At 47.1% G+C, this 15639-nt stretch overlaps 1 protein-coding gene across 2 annotated transcripts in view; it reads left to right on the top strand.

The window, feature by feature from the left end:
• Tgfbr2 (transforming growth factor beta receptor 2) overlaps positions 1 to 10736 on the top strand; it is an 88522-nt gene extending 77786 nt beyond the window's left edge. For both annotated transcript variants that reach the window (XM_038323933.1, XM_038323932.1), the window contains 2 exons: positions 6779 to 6906; positions 9681 to 10736. In XM_038323933.1, coding sequence (XP_038179861.1) covers positions 6779 to 6906; positions 9681 to 9860 — 308 coding nt within the window. In that variant the 3' untranslated portion in view covers positions 9861 to 10736. The remainder of the gene's footprint in view (positions 1 to 6778; positions 6907 to 9680) is intronic.
• Positions 10737 to 15639: the final 4903 nt, after the last annotated feature.

Genomic DNA, 15639 nt, shown 5'->3' with positions numbered 1-15639 from the left:
TGTGTGTGTGTGTGTGTGTGTGTCTGTGTGTGTGTGTGTGTTTTCCTCACAGTTATATTGTTTAATCAGCTACCAACTGTCATAAATGATTTTCTGCTTGGATGCTTCTTCGGCTCCAAAACGATTCTGTAAATTGATAGGAGTCACGTCAAAGGCAGTGCTGTCCCCGACAGAATCAATTTACCTGGCTAGCGGTGTCTTCTCCCATGCCCTGAGAGCTGTGCTTTTGTAAACAGCCCCTGAGATCATGTCTGGTCTCCAGTTCTGACAAGGCAGCCAGTCTAAGGCTCTGGTGCGCTCTGCTTTCACTGACAAGATCCCCTTCCTGTTGATATTTGCTGAGTGGAGAAGAATTGAGGATGTGAGGTAGAGCCAAGCTCACCAACTTTTATGGGTTCTAAAAAAAGCTGTGGGGTAAACAAGTTTCCCTGTGGAAGGAACCAGGATCCATTTTCTCCGGCTCATGTCAGGAAAGCCCTTTACAGCCTTTGTGGTAAAAACAGGCAGGAATTGAAAGGAACCCCTCCTGGCATTCTTTTGTTTGATGGTAGCTTCCCACCCCTGGTTCTCCTATCTCCACTCACTCCCACAATAATAATAATAATAATAATAATAATAATAATAATAATAATAATAATAATAATAATAATAATAATGAGTAAACTTAAATGGCAATGCAGAATGTTTCCTGAGTCCAGCAACCAGAGATTGCTATGTTACCCCACGATGCTACCCTCAGTGTTACCAGGAAGAGTGTGTAAACAGATGATACACAGTTCCTTCTAAAGCCAAACCTAAGCTTCCTTTAGCGTGCAATCCCACCCCAGAGCTCTCCAGACCATCACAGTAAGTGAAGAGTGCTCTGAAAAGGAAGGAGGTTTGGTCCAGGTTAAGCAAGCCCTGGAGGAATCCCAGACACCACCGCCAAGAGCCTCACTTCATCCATCAGTGCTCGGGACCCACCAGAATCGCATCTGGGACGTGCTTCAGCTTCCCTGCACAGATGAGAAAACCAGTTTCCAGGGGTGGGACAGCCGCGGAGCCCAGAGCTGTGTAGCCACAGGCCTTCCCCCTCCCAATTGATGGAGAACAGGGAACATGAATACCCAGAGTCCTATGTTGGGGCCAGCGCCCCCTGTGCGTAGTGCACTGAGGCACCGCTCTTCAGAAGTACTGGATGAGGTGGGCCGGACTCCTCAGGGGCCACAGTTCTGAAAGTCTGCATCTCTGAATTTTCTTGTCTCCCTTGAAGAATCCCTGAGTGTAGTGTGTGTGTGTGTGTGTGTGTGTGTGTGTGTGTGTGCGTGTGTGTGTGTGCACGAACTTGCACACATCAGTGTCTGTGTATGTGTGAGCTTGTATGCTATATGTCTGTGTTCATGTGTGTGTGAGAGAAAGACAGAGCGACTATGAGAGGGAGTGTGCGTGTGCACCTGTTTCTCTATGTGTGAGCTTGTATGCATGTGTGTGTATCTGTGTTCATGTGTGTGTGAGAGAGACAAAGAGTGAGTATGTGTGAGTGTGTGCATGTGCATCTGTTTGTGTCTGTCTGTGTGCATGTGTGTGAGCGAGTGAGTGTGTGTGTGCACATGCATGTATGTCTGTGTGTGTGAGCATATGTGCATTTGTAGCTGTGTCTGTGTACGTGTACGTGTGTGTGTGTATGTGTGTGTCCAGAGGTCAACCTCTCGTACTGTTCTCAGGCAAGGTCTACCTTTTTTTGTTTTGGGTTTTTTTTTTCTTTTTTTGGAGACAGGATGTCTTATTTCCCTAGAAGTTGCCAAGTAGGCCAGAATGACTGATGAGCCAGCCCTAAGTATGCACCTGCCTCCTCCACCTCCTCTGGAATGACAGGCATGTGCTGCCACACCTGGGTTTTGTAATTTGGGTTTCTTGTGATGAAATCCAGGTCCCTATGTTTGCTAGGCAAGCATTTTGTTGACAGTCCTCTTCCAAGCCCCCAGATGCCAGTGTTAAGAGTCAAGGCTGTTAATCTCTGTGCAGGGATGCCTTAGAAATCTCACTTTTTGATCCTGCTTTCTCCAAGGATAGCGTTGTTCATTCATTCGTTCACCCATCCCTTCATTCACTCACTCAGATTCTGTCTGATGAGTGACTCTTGTGTCCAGGCACCCATCTCCCTGCTGGGGAATGGGAGTTCATTTCTATATTGGGGACAGGGCCTTGTTGGGAAGCTCACAGAGGCAGCACACTCATAGCTCCCTCAGCTCAGCCTCCCTGGGACTGGAATATCAGGAAGGTCACTACACCTGGTGAGAGCAGCGGGTCCAAAGGCTCCATCTCCCCAAGGGAACGGGACTTGCAAGGAGCGAAGCTGGGATAGGTCAGCCACAGATCTGATGTCGAGCAAGGGACGGGTGGAAAATTAAAGCAGATGTAGGGTCAGATAACACTGTTAGGACAGGTGCTTGGAGCATCTCAAAGAAGATGTAAGAAAATGAGAAGGACACGGAGTTGTTTAAAGAGAACAAGATGGAAGGGCAGTTGATGTCCACTACTTTATAATAAAGAGAAGGCCGGAGACCTCAACCGGGCAAGGACAGACCTGAGATTCTCTTTCTTTTACAAAGAGCCTCTGTCCCAGGCCAGGCAGTTGGCTTTGGGTCTGGCAAGTGTTTGCACTACGGTGTGTGGGAGGCAGATGGGGGAGGTGTCTAAGGCCCCCTTTGGGGAATACGGCAGGCACCACATGTATTCATCCCCAGCCAGAACTGGCCCATGTGCAAACCAGTCTAAACCCTGGCCACCTAGGCCTCTGAACAGAAGCTGGCACCATGGCCAGTGAGCAAGGGTTTGACACAGACAGGTCCTTCTTGAAGAAGCACCGATATAACAATGGGCCAAGCAGAAAGGAAAGGGAAGGAGGCTTGGAGAAACTTCAGGAAGACCAGGATGGAAACCATTTGCTTTGAGTAGACTCCAAGGAGCACCATTAGGAAAGTAAACGACAGCCACAACAGCTGTGGGCCAGATGCTGATGGTCAAAGCAATACCAATGCTGTCTGGGGGAACGGGTCTGTGGTGAGACAGAGAAAGACAGGCTGTCTCCCTACAGAGGAGCTGGGGGACTTCCTGAGAGCAAGGAAGGGCAGCAACTGGTCCTCAGCCTGGGCTGCAGGGAGAAGGGGAGGAAGAGAAAAGTCTGCACAGCGGGAAAACCAAGGTCTCTTAGAGGGGGTGTTCTGGACGGTGTGGGGGACACAGGGCATTCTGCCCGAGATCCCTCAGGATGGGCCGGTTTAACGGTGGCAAAGGCATCTGTTTCAGTCTGAGCACCCTGGGTCCAGCAAAGAGGAAGCTGAGTAAACACTGTGCTGGCGCCATGCCAACCCCGCCCTCCCCTGGTGACTGTGGTTAAGGATTGAGACTGTCTTGTTCTTTCTCCACCTCTGGCCCTACCACTGCCCCACCTTTCCCAAAGCCGGAATGCACAACTGTTTGGGTGCGCTGTAGGGGAATCACAACAGTGAAGGGGATTTCTTTTTAATGGGTAATTTCTCCACAGCTTGTTTAGAAACTACCAACTGTCTGCATCCAGCAGACCCTGAAGAGCCCTTCTTGAGGGCCCTTGGTAGAGACATTTGTCAGGGTCTCAGTGGGTGGGGTATTCCTTAGTGGTGCTAGCTCTGGGTTGGACTGGGGAGCACTTTGTGAAATGCTAGGTGGAGAGAAGAAAATGTAACAAAGCCTTAGCAAGACAAAGCCAGTCTGCAGGGTCCCTGAGTCACCAAGAGCAGCTCTGTCTGAATCATTTGCTTTCCAGCCTCGATTTTTTTCCTTCCTTCCTTCCTTCCTTCCTTCCTTCCTTCCTTCCTTCCTTCCTTCCTTCCTTTCTTTCTTCTTCCTTCCTTCCTTCCTTTCTTTTTCTTTCTTTTCTTCTTTTTCTTCTTCCTCCTCCTCCTCCTCCTCCTCCTCCCTCCTCCTCCTCCTCCTCCTCCTCCTCCTCCTCCTCCTCTCCTTCTTCTTCTTCTTCTTCTTCTTCTTCTTCTTCTTCTTCTTCTTCTTCTTCTTCTTCTTCTTCCTCTTCCTCTTCCTCTTCCTCCTCCTCCTCCTCCTCCTTCCTCATTCCTCTTTCCTCCTCCTCCTCCTTCTCCTTCCTCCTCCTCCCTCTTTCTCCTTCTCCTCCTTCCTCCTCCTTCTCCTTCCTCCTCCTCCCTCCTCCTCTTCCTCCTCCTCCTCCTCCTTGTTTCCTTTATTTGTTATTTTGTTTTGGTTTTTTTGAGACAGAGTTTCTCTGTGTAGCCCTGGCTGTCCAGGAACTCACTCTGTAAGCCAAACTGACCTCAAGCTCAAGAGTACTGCCTCTGCCTGTGCTCTTGTCCTTGCCCTTGCCTCTGCCTTCAGGAGTGCTGAAAAAGGCCTGCACCATCACAACCCAGCTCACCCTCACTCTTCTTATGGGTGAACTGTAGATATTGGATCCCATCTCTTACTCAGCAACGCTTGAGCTGCTCTGGAGTTCTTGACTTGGTAAAGGTTTCTAGTCAGGCAAAAGACGCAAGAGCAACCACAGCCAAAGGGTTAGGAACTGTGACCCAATACAGTATCTAATGCAACTTATATCTCATATAAATCCCATGCCATCTTGCCCTTTCTTTCTTGGTATAATGCAACAGGGAAATGTGCTATTTGGTTGGATTGGACCACGAGATTCTCTAGGGAAGATGGTGGTCCCTCAGGTCACTCCATTCATTCTGTAGGAAGAAGATGGTAATGAGCATGGTGTCTCATCTGGAGTTGACTCTGACCCTCCCAGCTCTGGCTTTTGCTTGATGTCATCTCAGTTTGTATTTACTGGATACCCACTGTGTATAAAGCAAGATTGAAAGCACCAAGCAGAGGAAGACATAAAAACCTACCTGAGTCTTGAGCCTCAGGACCTCAGCACTCTGATAGAGGATAAGGAACTGCAGAAAGACATGGTGTATGTACCCCACAAGTTGGATCTCAGAATTTACCCTAAAACTAGTATAGATGAATTCTTGGGATGTTTGAAGTCAAAAGGGGACAGAAAGGGTTTGGGTTCATCTCAAAGTCATAAATTCAGTTGCCTTCTAAAATATAATATAAGAAAATAAAAAATCTATGAAAAATGAGCTACAAAAACATACCCTTGATAACAAAGAAGGAGAACATAAGGTTAAGAATAGAGTGGGGTCACTTGGGAGAGTTGGGCAGAAGTGGCAGTGGATAGATATGATCAGAACACAGTCTATAAATGTATGAACATTTGAAAGCATAAATAAGAATATTATTTTTAAAAATCAGCCAGCAAATAAAATGATAAAATAAGAGCCTGACAACTTTTCTACTGGGGTGAGGCTCTTAACAATAAATGCACTTCTGAGAAAATGAAAGAGAAAAATAAAACAGGCTATTCCTCTTTTAAATTCCATTTTGCCATGAAAACATCTTCAATTTTTAGCACAGAAGGCAGATTACTGAAATTTTTGCTCATTAAGGAAAATAATCTTGAAGTTAAAGGTCAAAGATCCTGCGTATTTTGGAAGGAAATGTGGAATGTGGCCCAGCCTTCCCTTCAGCGCTTCTCTCTCTCTCTCTCTCTCTCTCTCTCTCTCTCTCTCTCTCTCTCTCTCTCTCTCTCTCTCTGGCAAGTACTCTATCACTGAGCTATATCCCCAGCCCCAGAATCTTCTCATCTTCCCCATCACCACAGGGCAAGGAGACTGGCTTGTTTGATCTTGTTATAGATAGGGTTTCCCTATGTATCCCAGGCTGGCCCTGAACTCCTGCCCCTCATGCGTCAGCCTCCCAAGTGCTGGATGATGCCTTGTAGGAAGGACTGCAGCAGCTTTAAACTGGCTCTGATAACAAACACCCTTTCCAAACAAGCTGTTGAGGCATCAGTGTGTTCATCCATGAGATTTATTAGGGAAGAATTTTCCCCAGCCAACTATGGAGGTCCCACCTGGTTCTCCCTCTTGGTGCCTCTAGATGGTGGTTAATCTCCAGTATGACTGTTGGAGAAGCATTACATGGGACCACATAATATTTGCCCTTTAGTATCTGATTTATTTCCTTTACTAGTGTCTTTAGGAACACTCCAGGTTGTAGCATCTTTCAGAATTTTATGGCATTGTAAAGTTAACGTCCCCAAGAAATTTAACACATTTTGTTGAATTTGTTTGTATACTGTGGGTCTATGGAGGACCAGAAGCTTTGTGATACATTTGGCTTTTTTTTAAAAAAAATTATCTTTATATTTTAAACTGTGTGCCTGTGTATGAATGTGTGCACATGAATGCAGTTCCTACAAAGGCCAGAAGAGGCCATCAGATCCCCTGGAGCTGTAGTAAGAACTAGTTATGAGACACCTGTTGGGTATTGAGAGCCAAATTCTGGTCTCCTAGAGGGGCACACACTTAACTGCTGAGCTCTCTCTCTCTCTCCAGCCCATGATAATAAGGTTTTCCCACCTCCAAAGAACGTGTTTCCTTCCTTAGAAGCAGTATCCCCTCATTGAGCATGCCTGCATCGATGGGAAAGCTGGGTCCCTGTCTGCCTTGTTAGCATGAGGCTAAGAAGGACCAATCCATCATCAGTGGGCTATTTTCCAGCATTCTTCCACCACCCCCTTCCTTCTTGTTTTAATCCATCTCATGCAAAGTGTTCTAGCAATGGCAGGCACATTCTGCCCCTCTATTCCTTGTATTATCCTTCCAGGCACTCGCCAAGCACCCTTCTCCTGGCCATATGCTGCCCTGTGCCCAACGGTGTCTGTTTGTTTTCTTCACAGAGGTGAAAGATTATGAACCCCCATTTGGCTCCAAGGTCAGGGAGCACCCTTGCGTGGAGAGCATGAAGGACAACGTGCTGAGAGATCGAGGACGGCCTGAAATCCCCAGCTTCTGGCTCAACCACCAGGTAAGCAGGGCTGACTTTGAAGGGCCAGAAGGGCCATGCAGAGAAGTCTGCTTTCAGGCAGCAGAGAATTCTGGGTAATGGAGCTTAACGCTGAGTGCAGGGCCCTTGGCTCACTGTAATCCTGTTTGGTTTGGAATACTATGGAAATTTTCAGTATAAGTGGGTGACCCTGTTCTCCTAAGTTGCCACCATGGGGCTTATACCGCATTCACAGAGAGCTCTCAGAGGACTGCTGTAGGCGCTGGTCACCTTTCCCAAGCCCTCTTGATTAGGGGTTAAGATATTTCGCTAGCTATGTCTGCTCTCTACTCCTGTGCCTTCACACCAGGAGCCTATATCTCATTCCCTCTCATTCCAACTTTGTTCTGCTGGGGTTCTTCAACTTCACAGAGAAATACTGAGCAGTTGAAAGCAAGCAGGGTGGTCGGGTAGCTGGTGTCCTCGTATCTGCTGGCTGTGTGTGGAGGTGAGAGGAGAGCCCGTAGGAGCTGCTTGGGAAGGAGGAGACTAGCCACCACGATGGAGGCCAGGAAATCAATGAAGAGAAGCTTGCTGGCGAAGGAGGATGAGGAGGCCAGCCAGTTGAGTGACATCCACACAGCTCTCTATCACTCCTTCCGAAGAACTGGAGTTAAGGCTGCTCATAGCAGAAGTTGGAGGACAGGGCAAGGAAGATTAGGCTGTGAGTGAGAGACAGTTGGCCACGTGTGGGGTGCACCCAAGGAAGAGCCCTGGTCAAGAAGAGCTGTGACAGTATTTTCCTATCTCTCTGGAAAATGATGGATGCTTTTCCACACAGCAGAGCCCTTTACTGCTCTCATGGATAAAGTCCTTTATCCTTGCTGGCCACGGGTATGTAGGTTTGCCTAAAGCCATGGGGAATTCAAGTGAGAACCAGAAACAGCAAGCCAGGCATAATCAGGAAGACAAATAGGGCAGGAAGCCTCCTGCTAGGAGCCAGCCTTAGCCCAGAGCCAGCCTTGCGATCAGGAAGTAGGTGAGCCAGGCTTCCCAGGGTCAAGGTCTTCACCAGGCTCTCAGGCAAATTGTCTTTAGTTCTAAAAATGCAAGATTGTTTGAAAAAAAAAAAAACCTAGGAATTAGAAGGTGCTGGGATGGTGTTTCCTGGTAAAACTATGTCACTCACCGTCTCTTGAGGTCTTTCCTGTAAAGTTCTTATAATGAAGCCCTTATTCATTATGATAAAATTCTGGAAAAAATTTGCATAATACATTTTTTCTCTTAATGAAATTTGTTGCCCTATTGATTTCAAGGTAATGCTTAATATTTAATTCAATTTACTGCCTGTAATTACTGTGTCAGAACAAAATAAATGTTTCTGGTATAGCAACAATAACACTCTACTCTTAGCAGGGCCATCAATCAATACCATCAGTTAGGTGAATTATGCAATTAATTCCACATCAAGAACTGGGGGTGGGGGAGCTCCCTAGATGTGAGAATGGCTGGGATTGGCAGGCAAGTGCCAACTCTCCACAAAGACTCTTAGGTGTGTCTGTCCTACCTGCACGGAGGTCACCAGGGTAATGTTGGCCTCTTTGTGGAAGGAGCTGATCTTATTTCTACATCTCAGACTATTTACTTACCTTCTGACTTTCTGAGAGGCCTTGAAATAGTAACAAAAATCTTCTTGATGCGGAATGAAATGCAGCCTGTGGTAGAGCCCTTGCTGTCTGGACAACCTTTCTCTCTTGGTGGTCAGGCTCAGTGGGTGGATCTGCTTTGGGGAGGACAAGCTACAAAATATCTTACAATTAGGTATATTTGGCATACAAAGACAGCCATGTCAAAGGGCCTGGTTTAATGTCATTGGATGTGACTGGGGCATCATGGGGTCACCCTTGGCAGTCCTGGGAGCAACTTCTGAGTCATTCTATCAAATCTAGACTTTACAAAGTGAGCCCAGGCTAATGCCTGCTCCACTCTGGGCTTGGGTGCCCAGCTTTGCTCAAACAGAAGGGTACTGGCCATGTTACATTCTGAAAGAGTAAAAGTCCAGACGCTGAGAAAGGCAAGGGAAAGAGAGAACCAAGGCCTAAGGTGGGAAATGGGTCTTTCAGACCCTGGAATGGATAAGTTTCTTACAATCTTTATAGTGAGTGCCACCAAGGATGGACCTGAGATACTGGAGAGATGGCACAGTTAGGAAAGGGTTTGCAAATGAGCGTGAGGACCTGAGTTTGGATCCCTGATACCGTGTAATAGCTGGGTGGAGACAAGTGTGGAGGAAGAGGTGACGGAAGGATGCCAAGGCAGTGGGCTTGGAGTTCTGTGAGAATCCCTGTGATCAGCGAGCTCTGGGTTCAGTGAGAATCCCTGTGATTGGTGAGCTCTGGGTTCGGTGAGAATCCCTGTGATTGGTGAGCTCTGGGTTTGGTGAGAATCCCTGTGATCAGCGAGCTCTGGGTTCAGTGAGAATCCCTGTGATCAGCGAGCTCTGAGTTCAGTGAGAATCCCTGTGATTGGCGAGCTCTGGGTTCAGTGAGAATCCCTGTGATTGGTGAGCTCTGGGTTCAGTGAGAATCCCTGTGATTGGTGAGCTCTGGGTTTGGTGAGAAACCAAGTCTCAAAAACTAAGGTGGAGAGAGATTACGGAAGACAGCTGACATCACCCTTCGGCACACATCTGTGCACATAAGACCACATAGGGAGTCCTATTCTGATAGGACATCATTTGACAATGATGTGTTGATGCTGGTTCCATGGAGACCACCCACTGACGATGCCCTTGGAACCCCTCCCTTCTTCTGCAGGGCATCCAGGTCGTGTGTGAGACGCTGACAGAATGCTGGGACCATGATCCTGAGGCCCGCCTGACAGCCCAGTGTGTGGCAGAGCGCTTCAGTGAGCTGGAGCATCCAGATAGACTCTCCGGGAGGAGCTGCTCCCAGGAGAAGATTCCAGAAGATGGCTCACTGAACACTACCAAATAGCTTTTTCTGGGCAGGCTGGACCGAGCCTCCAGAAGCCGCCTTTTCACCAAAGACCAGAGGCAGCTGGATGCTATCCTGACGGATGCTTCTGGGAAACCAAGGACTTGCTCCCTTCTTCCCTGATAGCTGCTCCATATTCAGCAGCAGCAGCAGCAGCAGCAGCAGCAGCAGCAGCAGCAGCAGCAGCAGCAGCAGCAGCAGGAGCAGTAGGGGCTAAGTGACAGAGAGCATTCTGTGCCTTGGACATTGTCATGGCATAAGCTGTATTAGCACCTCCTCAGGAAATGAGATTGATTTTTACAACAGCCAATAACATTTGCACTTTATTAATGCCTGTATGTAAATATGAATAGCTATGTTTTATATCTATATATCTATATATGTCTATATCTCTCTATCTATAGCCATACTCTGCAAGGAGACAAAGAAAAAGATCAAATGTTCCCGGGGAAATTAGCTTTTATTGGAGAGTTCCAAACTGGAGCAGAAGGGACTCGGGACAACATTAGCACTTGACAATCACACATGCGATGGTCCGCCGAATGTGGGGTTGGGGGGATGGCTGCATGAAAAGGATCCATGCCTCACAGCCTGTTTGGCCACAAAACACTTTTGTCTTGCAATAATTGCCCTCTACATGTGGGTGCTTTCCCGGCCAGGGAGCTAAGTTCCAGCTCACCGCTATGTCCCAGGGTCTTCCATGTGCCTTGCTTTTCTTTATTTTATCATCGACATCTGACTTGTGAACCTGTGGACTTAGCCTAGAACCCTGGCCCCATCCTTCTGCTTTCATGGACTACAGAAATCAAAGAGGACAGTTTCCCCACCCATGAAAGTGTTGACCATCTAATAGATTGTGCTGTTTGATTTTTCTTCTGTGCCGAAGTTACTATTACTCATTCCCAGCTGTTCCCAGTTGTTTTTTTTTGTTTTTTTTTTTTTTTTTTTTTTTTTTTTTTTTTTTTTTTTTTTTTTTTTTTTTTTTTTTTTGGTTTAGCGTGGCACCCGCCACACCCTGCCCCTGCAGCATTGAGTTTCACTTTTTGTCACTCTCCTGCGGAAGTCGCCAGCTTGCCGTGTCAACACCGATGGCTTCCATCTTCCCAGGCGCCCAGATAGCAGACAGGATTTAAATGACACACACACACACTGCCCATCCTGTACAACTGTGTCTGGGATACATTGAGCCCGTGTTTTGCTTAATCAGCACAATGTCTGTAAAAGTTACACTTTGTTTTAAGTACTGGAGGTGTGGCAGAAAAGTCCCCATTCTAGGTGAGGAGGGAGTGTGTTCCCGGCTCCCCCTCTAGAGGGCGCCATTTACAGCAAGCCGGTGTGACTCTGACACCTCTGCCTCTCTTCTCACCCTTAAACAGTCTTCACTTTACCCACCCCCACCCCACAGTCTGGAAATGAAAGCTGCTGCCAGTCAAGATCCGTTGTAAGAAATGAGCATTTGTGAGTCTGGAGAGATAGCTCAGCAAATGAAAACCAGTAAGAGGACCTGAGTTCAATCCCCCAGAACCCATGATAAAAAGCCATGGTCCTTGGAACACACTTGTAATCTCAGCACTGGGGAGGTGAACACCCTTGGGAGCTTATTGGTCAGCTAAGAAGACTCTCGGCAAGGTGAACAGTATCCTGGCGAATAACCCTGTATTTGACCTCTGACCTCCAGACACACATGCACCACACGTGCACCCTCACACACATACACTAGAAATGAGCATTCGAGCCACCACGCGTTGGTGCCATGCTGGACTGCACGTACCTTGTCTGATGTTAGGAACTGAAGCTGACTAGGAATTGGACCTTGGGACCTCCTGTGCATGATTCTCATTAGGTCAAGCTCTTGGTCTCTGCATGCTCCTAACCTTACAGAAATGACTTTGAATAGGGGACACACAAGACTTCCATGTGGAGTCCGGAAATCTGTGTCCACTTGGATGAGTGCTGCAAAGAATGAGCAATGAGCTTTAAATAGGGATCTTGCTAATCCACCTGCAAATGTGGATGTGGCTAGCAACAGTATTTTAAAAAAAAAAAAAATGTGTTTTTGAAGCTTCTTTTCAACCAAATAGGAACATTTGAAGGACCACCAAAAGCTCATTTTATTCTGTCTGGACCATGGGAGGCCTCAGATCACAGGGGGGTTTAGGATACATGGTCAAGATGGGGATGGGACAAAAATCTGTGTACTCTGCCCTGTGGAAGTGCGTTGAGCAACACCTTAGAAATCCCCCAAACCCACTTGCACCTTAGGGCGTGCCGACGCCCTCCCAATAGCTGTTGTTCAGCGCCCTCTAGTGGTGAGTTTATAGAATACTGGTCCACTAGTGGGATTTCTAGGGTTCGAAAGTGATTTCGCTTCCCGGTTATCATCAGAAACTGGAACACAGTGTCATGTTGCTGTGGCTTGTTTTGTTTATGTCATTTTTTTTATTATTCAAGAGAAAGACCAAGGAATAGCATTGTAGTCATTCCTCGTCATGCTGACTTCTGTTCACTACTCCGCATAAACGGAAGGTTTTATTCTTTTGTTGAACACTTCAGCCATACTCATGTATTAAAATAGGAATGTGAATGCACCATGTTCTTTTTATATCAAAATCTAAAGCACTTATTTTCATTCTATGCAGTTTTTCTTTTATATAAATAAAAACGTCTGGTAGATCAAATAAATCAAAGTTAATGGACGATCTTACCCCTCGTTGCTATTCCCGGTAGCTAAACCACTTCACACACTGGCTTGTTTGGCAGCATGGCTGAAAATGTCATCTACAAATCCTCCTTGACTTTTTCATGTGGGTTGTGAGTGCCTTTCCCCTGGGCACAGGCACAGGCACAGGCACCTTGCCTGCTAACCTCAGATTAGGGCACCAGGGACAGAACAAAGTAATGATTCCACCAAAGTCCCGCTGGGCAAGCAAATGAGTTAGTGTGCTTAATTATGGAGTGTGGAACAAGGTGAGTTAGGGGTGTGTGAGTGACCCACCAAAGAGTCTCACCCCCACACGGATGATGGCTTCTGCACAGATTGACCCCGTCTTTAGTTGACCCCCCTCCATCCATAAACTCTAGCGCATCCCAAGACCGTGAAATCGCTTGCCATTTGAGCAGAATTACATACATCTGGGAGTGAGGTAAAGAAAGGAGTGGGCACAATCTAAGGTAAGGGCCTGATGAGCCTTCCCACCCCTTCTGTGGCAGCAGGTCCAGTCTTAAAGGCCTTCTGCAGGGAGTTACAGCTGCTGTGACAAACATGGTATTGGCTCTTACATAGTGGGAGAGCATTCTATGACAGACTCGGGTCCCTTTAAAAACGACCCAGGACAGATAGGGCAGTTGGAAAAGCACAAGGAAATGACTTGGCCCTCAGACCTCAGGCCAAAAAAGCTACAGGTGGCCGGGCGGTGGTGGCACACGCCTTTAATCCCAACACTCGGGAGGCAGAGGCAGGCGGATCTCTGAGTTCGAGGCCAGCCTGGTCTACAAGAGCTAGTTCCAGGACAGGCTCTAAAAAAAAGCTGCAGAGAAACCCTGTCTCGAAAAACCAAAAAAAAAAAAAAAAAAAAAAAAAAGCTACAGGTGATGCTATGTGCTTACAATCCCAGCTGGGGAGGTAGAGACGGGCTCCATGGGACTTTCTGGTCAACCAGCCCAGCCTCACTGAGCCCCAGGTCTCCATGAAGAGACTGTGTCACAGTCTAAGAAACAGAGCTGGAGGTTAGCCTCTGGTCTCCCTGCCCACATTTGCACGTGTATACTTGCACGTGTACACACAGACACACGGACAACCACAAAATAATCCCTGACAGAAGCTTTTTAATAAGAGATGAAGCATGAGGGTTGGCTGCCTGCCTTCCCTTGTCATCCCTGTGTGCAGGCCTGGTGGCTCTTGGTGTGCCAGCATGGCCTCTCTCCCCATCCCAGGAACTGCTTTGGCCCCTATGGCCACCTGTTCCAGGACTGTCTCATGAGGCTGCCTCAGAGAATGAGCATCTGCCCTGGGTTCTCCGTCGTCTTCTTCCTGGCATGCTAGTGACTGCCCCTGTGCCCTTTGCTAGTCCATACAGATCTGTGCACTTGTGTTTTGAACTTGGAGAATCTTGCCTGCATCTTGAAGGATATTAAGTTGCTACTTAGCATCAAGGCAGATTTATAGGAAAATCCTAGATAACATTAAAAAGACACATGGTATGGGAGACACGTGGTACAGGCCAGGGGGGCTAAAAGGGTCTGCCTATCTGAGTGTTAACAATATAAACAAAACACTCAGTGGCCATTAACCCCTATCCCCCATCAGGCCTAGGAGGGAGGGAGGATGCCCAGCTTCAGGGAAAGAACTGAATTCTTACAACACAGGCCCACAAGGTACAATCAGGGGCAAAGCCCGGTTATCCTGGAGCTAGAATTTAGAGCAACTGAGTGTTTGTTTTTCTGTATTTCTTGTGGCCCCCTTATTAAATATGGCCAGTAGAACAAGAGGCCACACCATGGGGTGTAGTAGTCCTTCTACATTTACATCTGTGTATCTGCCTTCCCGTGTCTGTTTGCTCCGGAGAGCCAGAATGTTCTTTCCTCTTTGCTTAATCTGCCTAGCACTCCCCCATCAAGGTCTGAAGAAGGTCTTGCTGAGAGAAGAATGGGGGGATGAGTGGTTGAGTGTGCATAGCATTTCTTCATGTGTGAACTGTGTGCTGGCACCTGAGATGATTTCACAATCTGCCAGCCATCAAAGGCATGTTTATTTTTTATTGTTGTTATTTTTTGTAAAGTGTGTTTTTTTGTTTTGTTTTTACCAAATACGCATTTATTTCAACAGGTGTTCGAAAGACAATAGAACGTGGAGCCTGGGCTTTCACAAATGTTATTTTTTTCAATGATACATGAGCAAAAATACTGACTTTGTTTTTTTAAAGTCATTGAGAGATAACAGTACTTACTTATGGTGATCAAAGGAGATGCGTTCAGAAGTCTGCCAATTCTTGTCTAAAATTAGAGACAGCTTATTTCAATCAGAAATGGAAGTGCCTACTGGGCTGAGGAAAAGCTCAAAAAACCTCTAAGCCTCTGGTCTGCAGACCTTTACAGGGCTCTCACAATCCTTGGCTCACCCTAGGGGCCCCTCCACACCCCCACACCACTCCCTGTACACGCATGTGTGTGTGCATGATCTGTTCCTTGGATAATGCCCAGGTAAGCATGAGCTTCCAGTCTTCTTTTGCAAGCTGGCTCCTTTTGTATGCTAATCTGGATGTTTCCATTCAGTTCCTATTTCATCTACCGGAGTATTCTAATGACAGCAGCTGGGCTCCAGAACCAAACTGCCCACCTTGGATGCCAGTGAAGCTAGAGGCAGCAACACACAGCCCTGGGGGGCTCAGTGGTCTGGCTCATGAGTTATATTACTCTTCTGGTTGCTGGGATCAAAGCCCTGACTAGCAAGGAGGAAGGGTTTCTTTGGGCTTACAGTTTAAGGTGACACAGTCCACTGTGGTTGGCAATGAAAGATATGTGACAGCCAAAGTTAAGGTTTAAGTTTTAATTACTGTGCCCAAGAGATCCATGAAACAAAAAGGACTCTAGCCTGTGTGCCCCTTGTCCATCGACAGACACTTCCTGAAATACTGGAGGCTGCTATTTACAGAAGATAACCAGCCACTGTTTTTCCTCTCCTAAATGAGTTTGTGTGCCTCAGCTGCACGGGATATGTTTGATCAAAGTAGGCAGGAGGTACATGGGCAGGAAATGTGTCAATATGTACGCTTGCCCCTCA

The sequence above is a fragment of the Arvicola amphibius genome, chromosome 3 (genome assembly GCF_903992535.2).
Source record: "Arvicola amphibius chromosome 3, mArvAmp1.2, whole genome shotgun sequence".
Taxonomy (NCBI): Eukaryota; Metazoa; Chordata; class Mammalia; order Rodentia; family Cricetidae; genus Arvicola; species Arvicola amphibius.
This window is presented reverse-complemented; position numbering and strand designations above follow the sequence as displayed.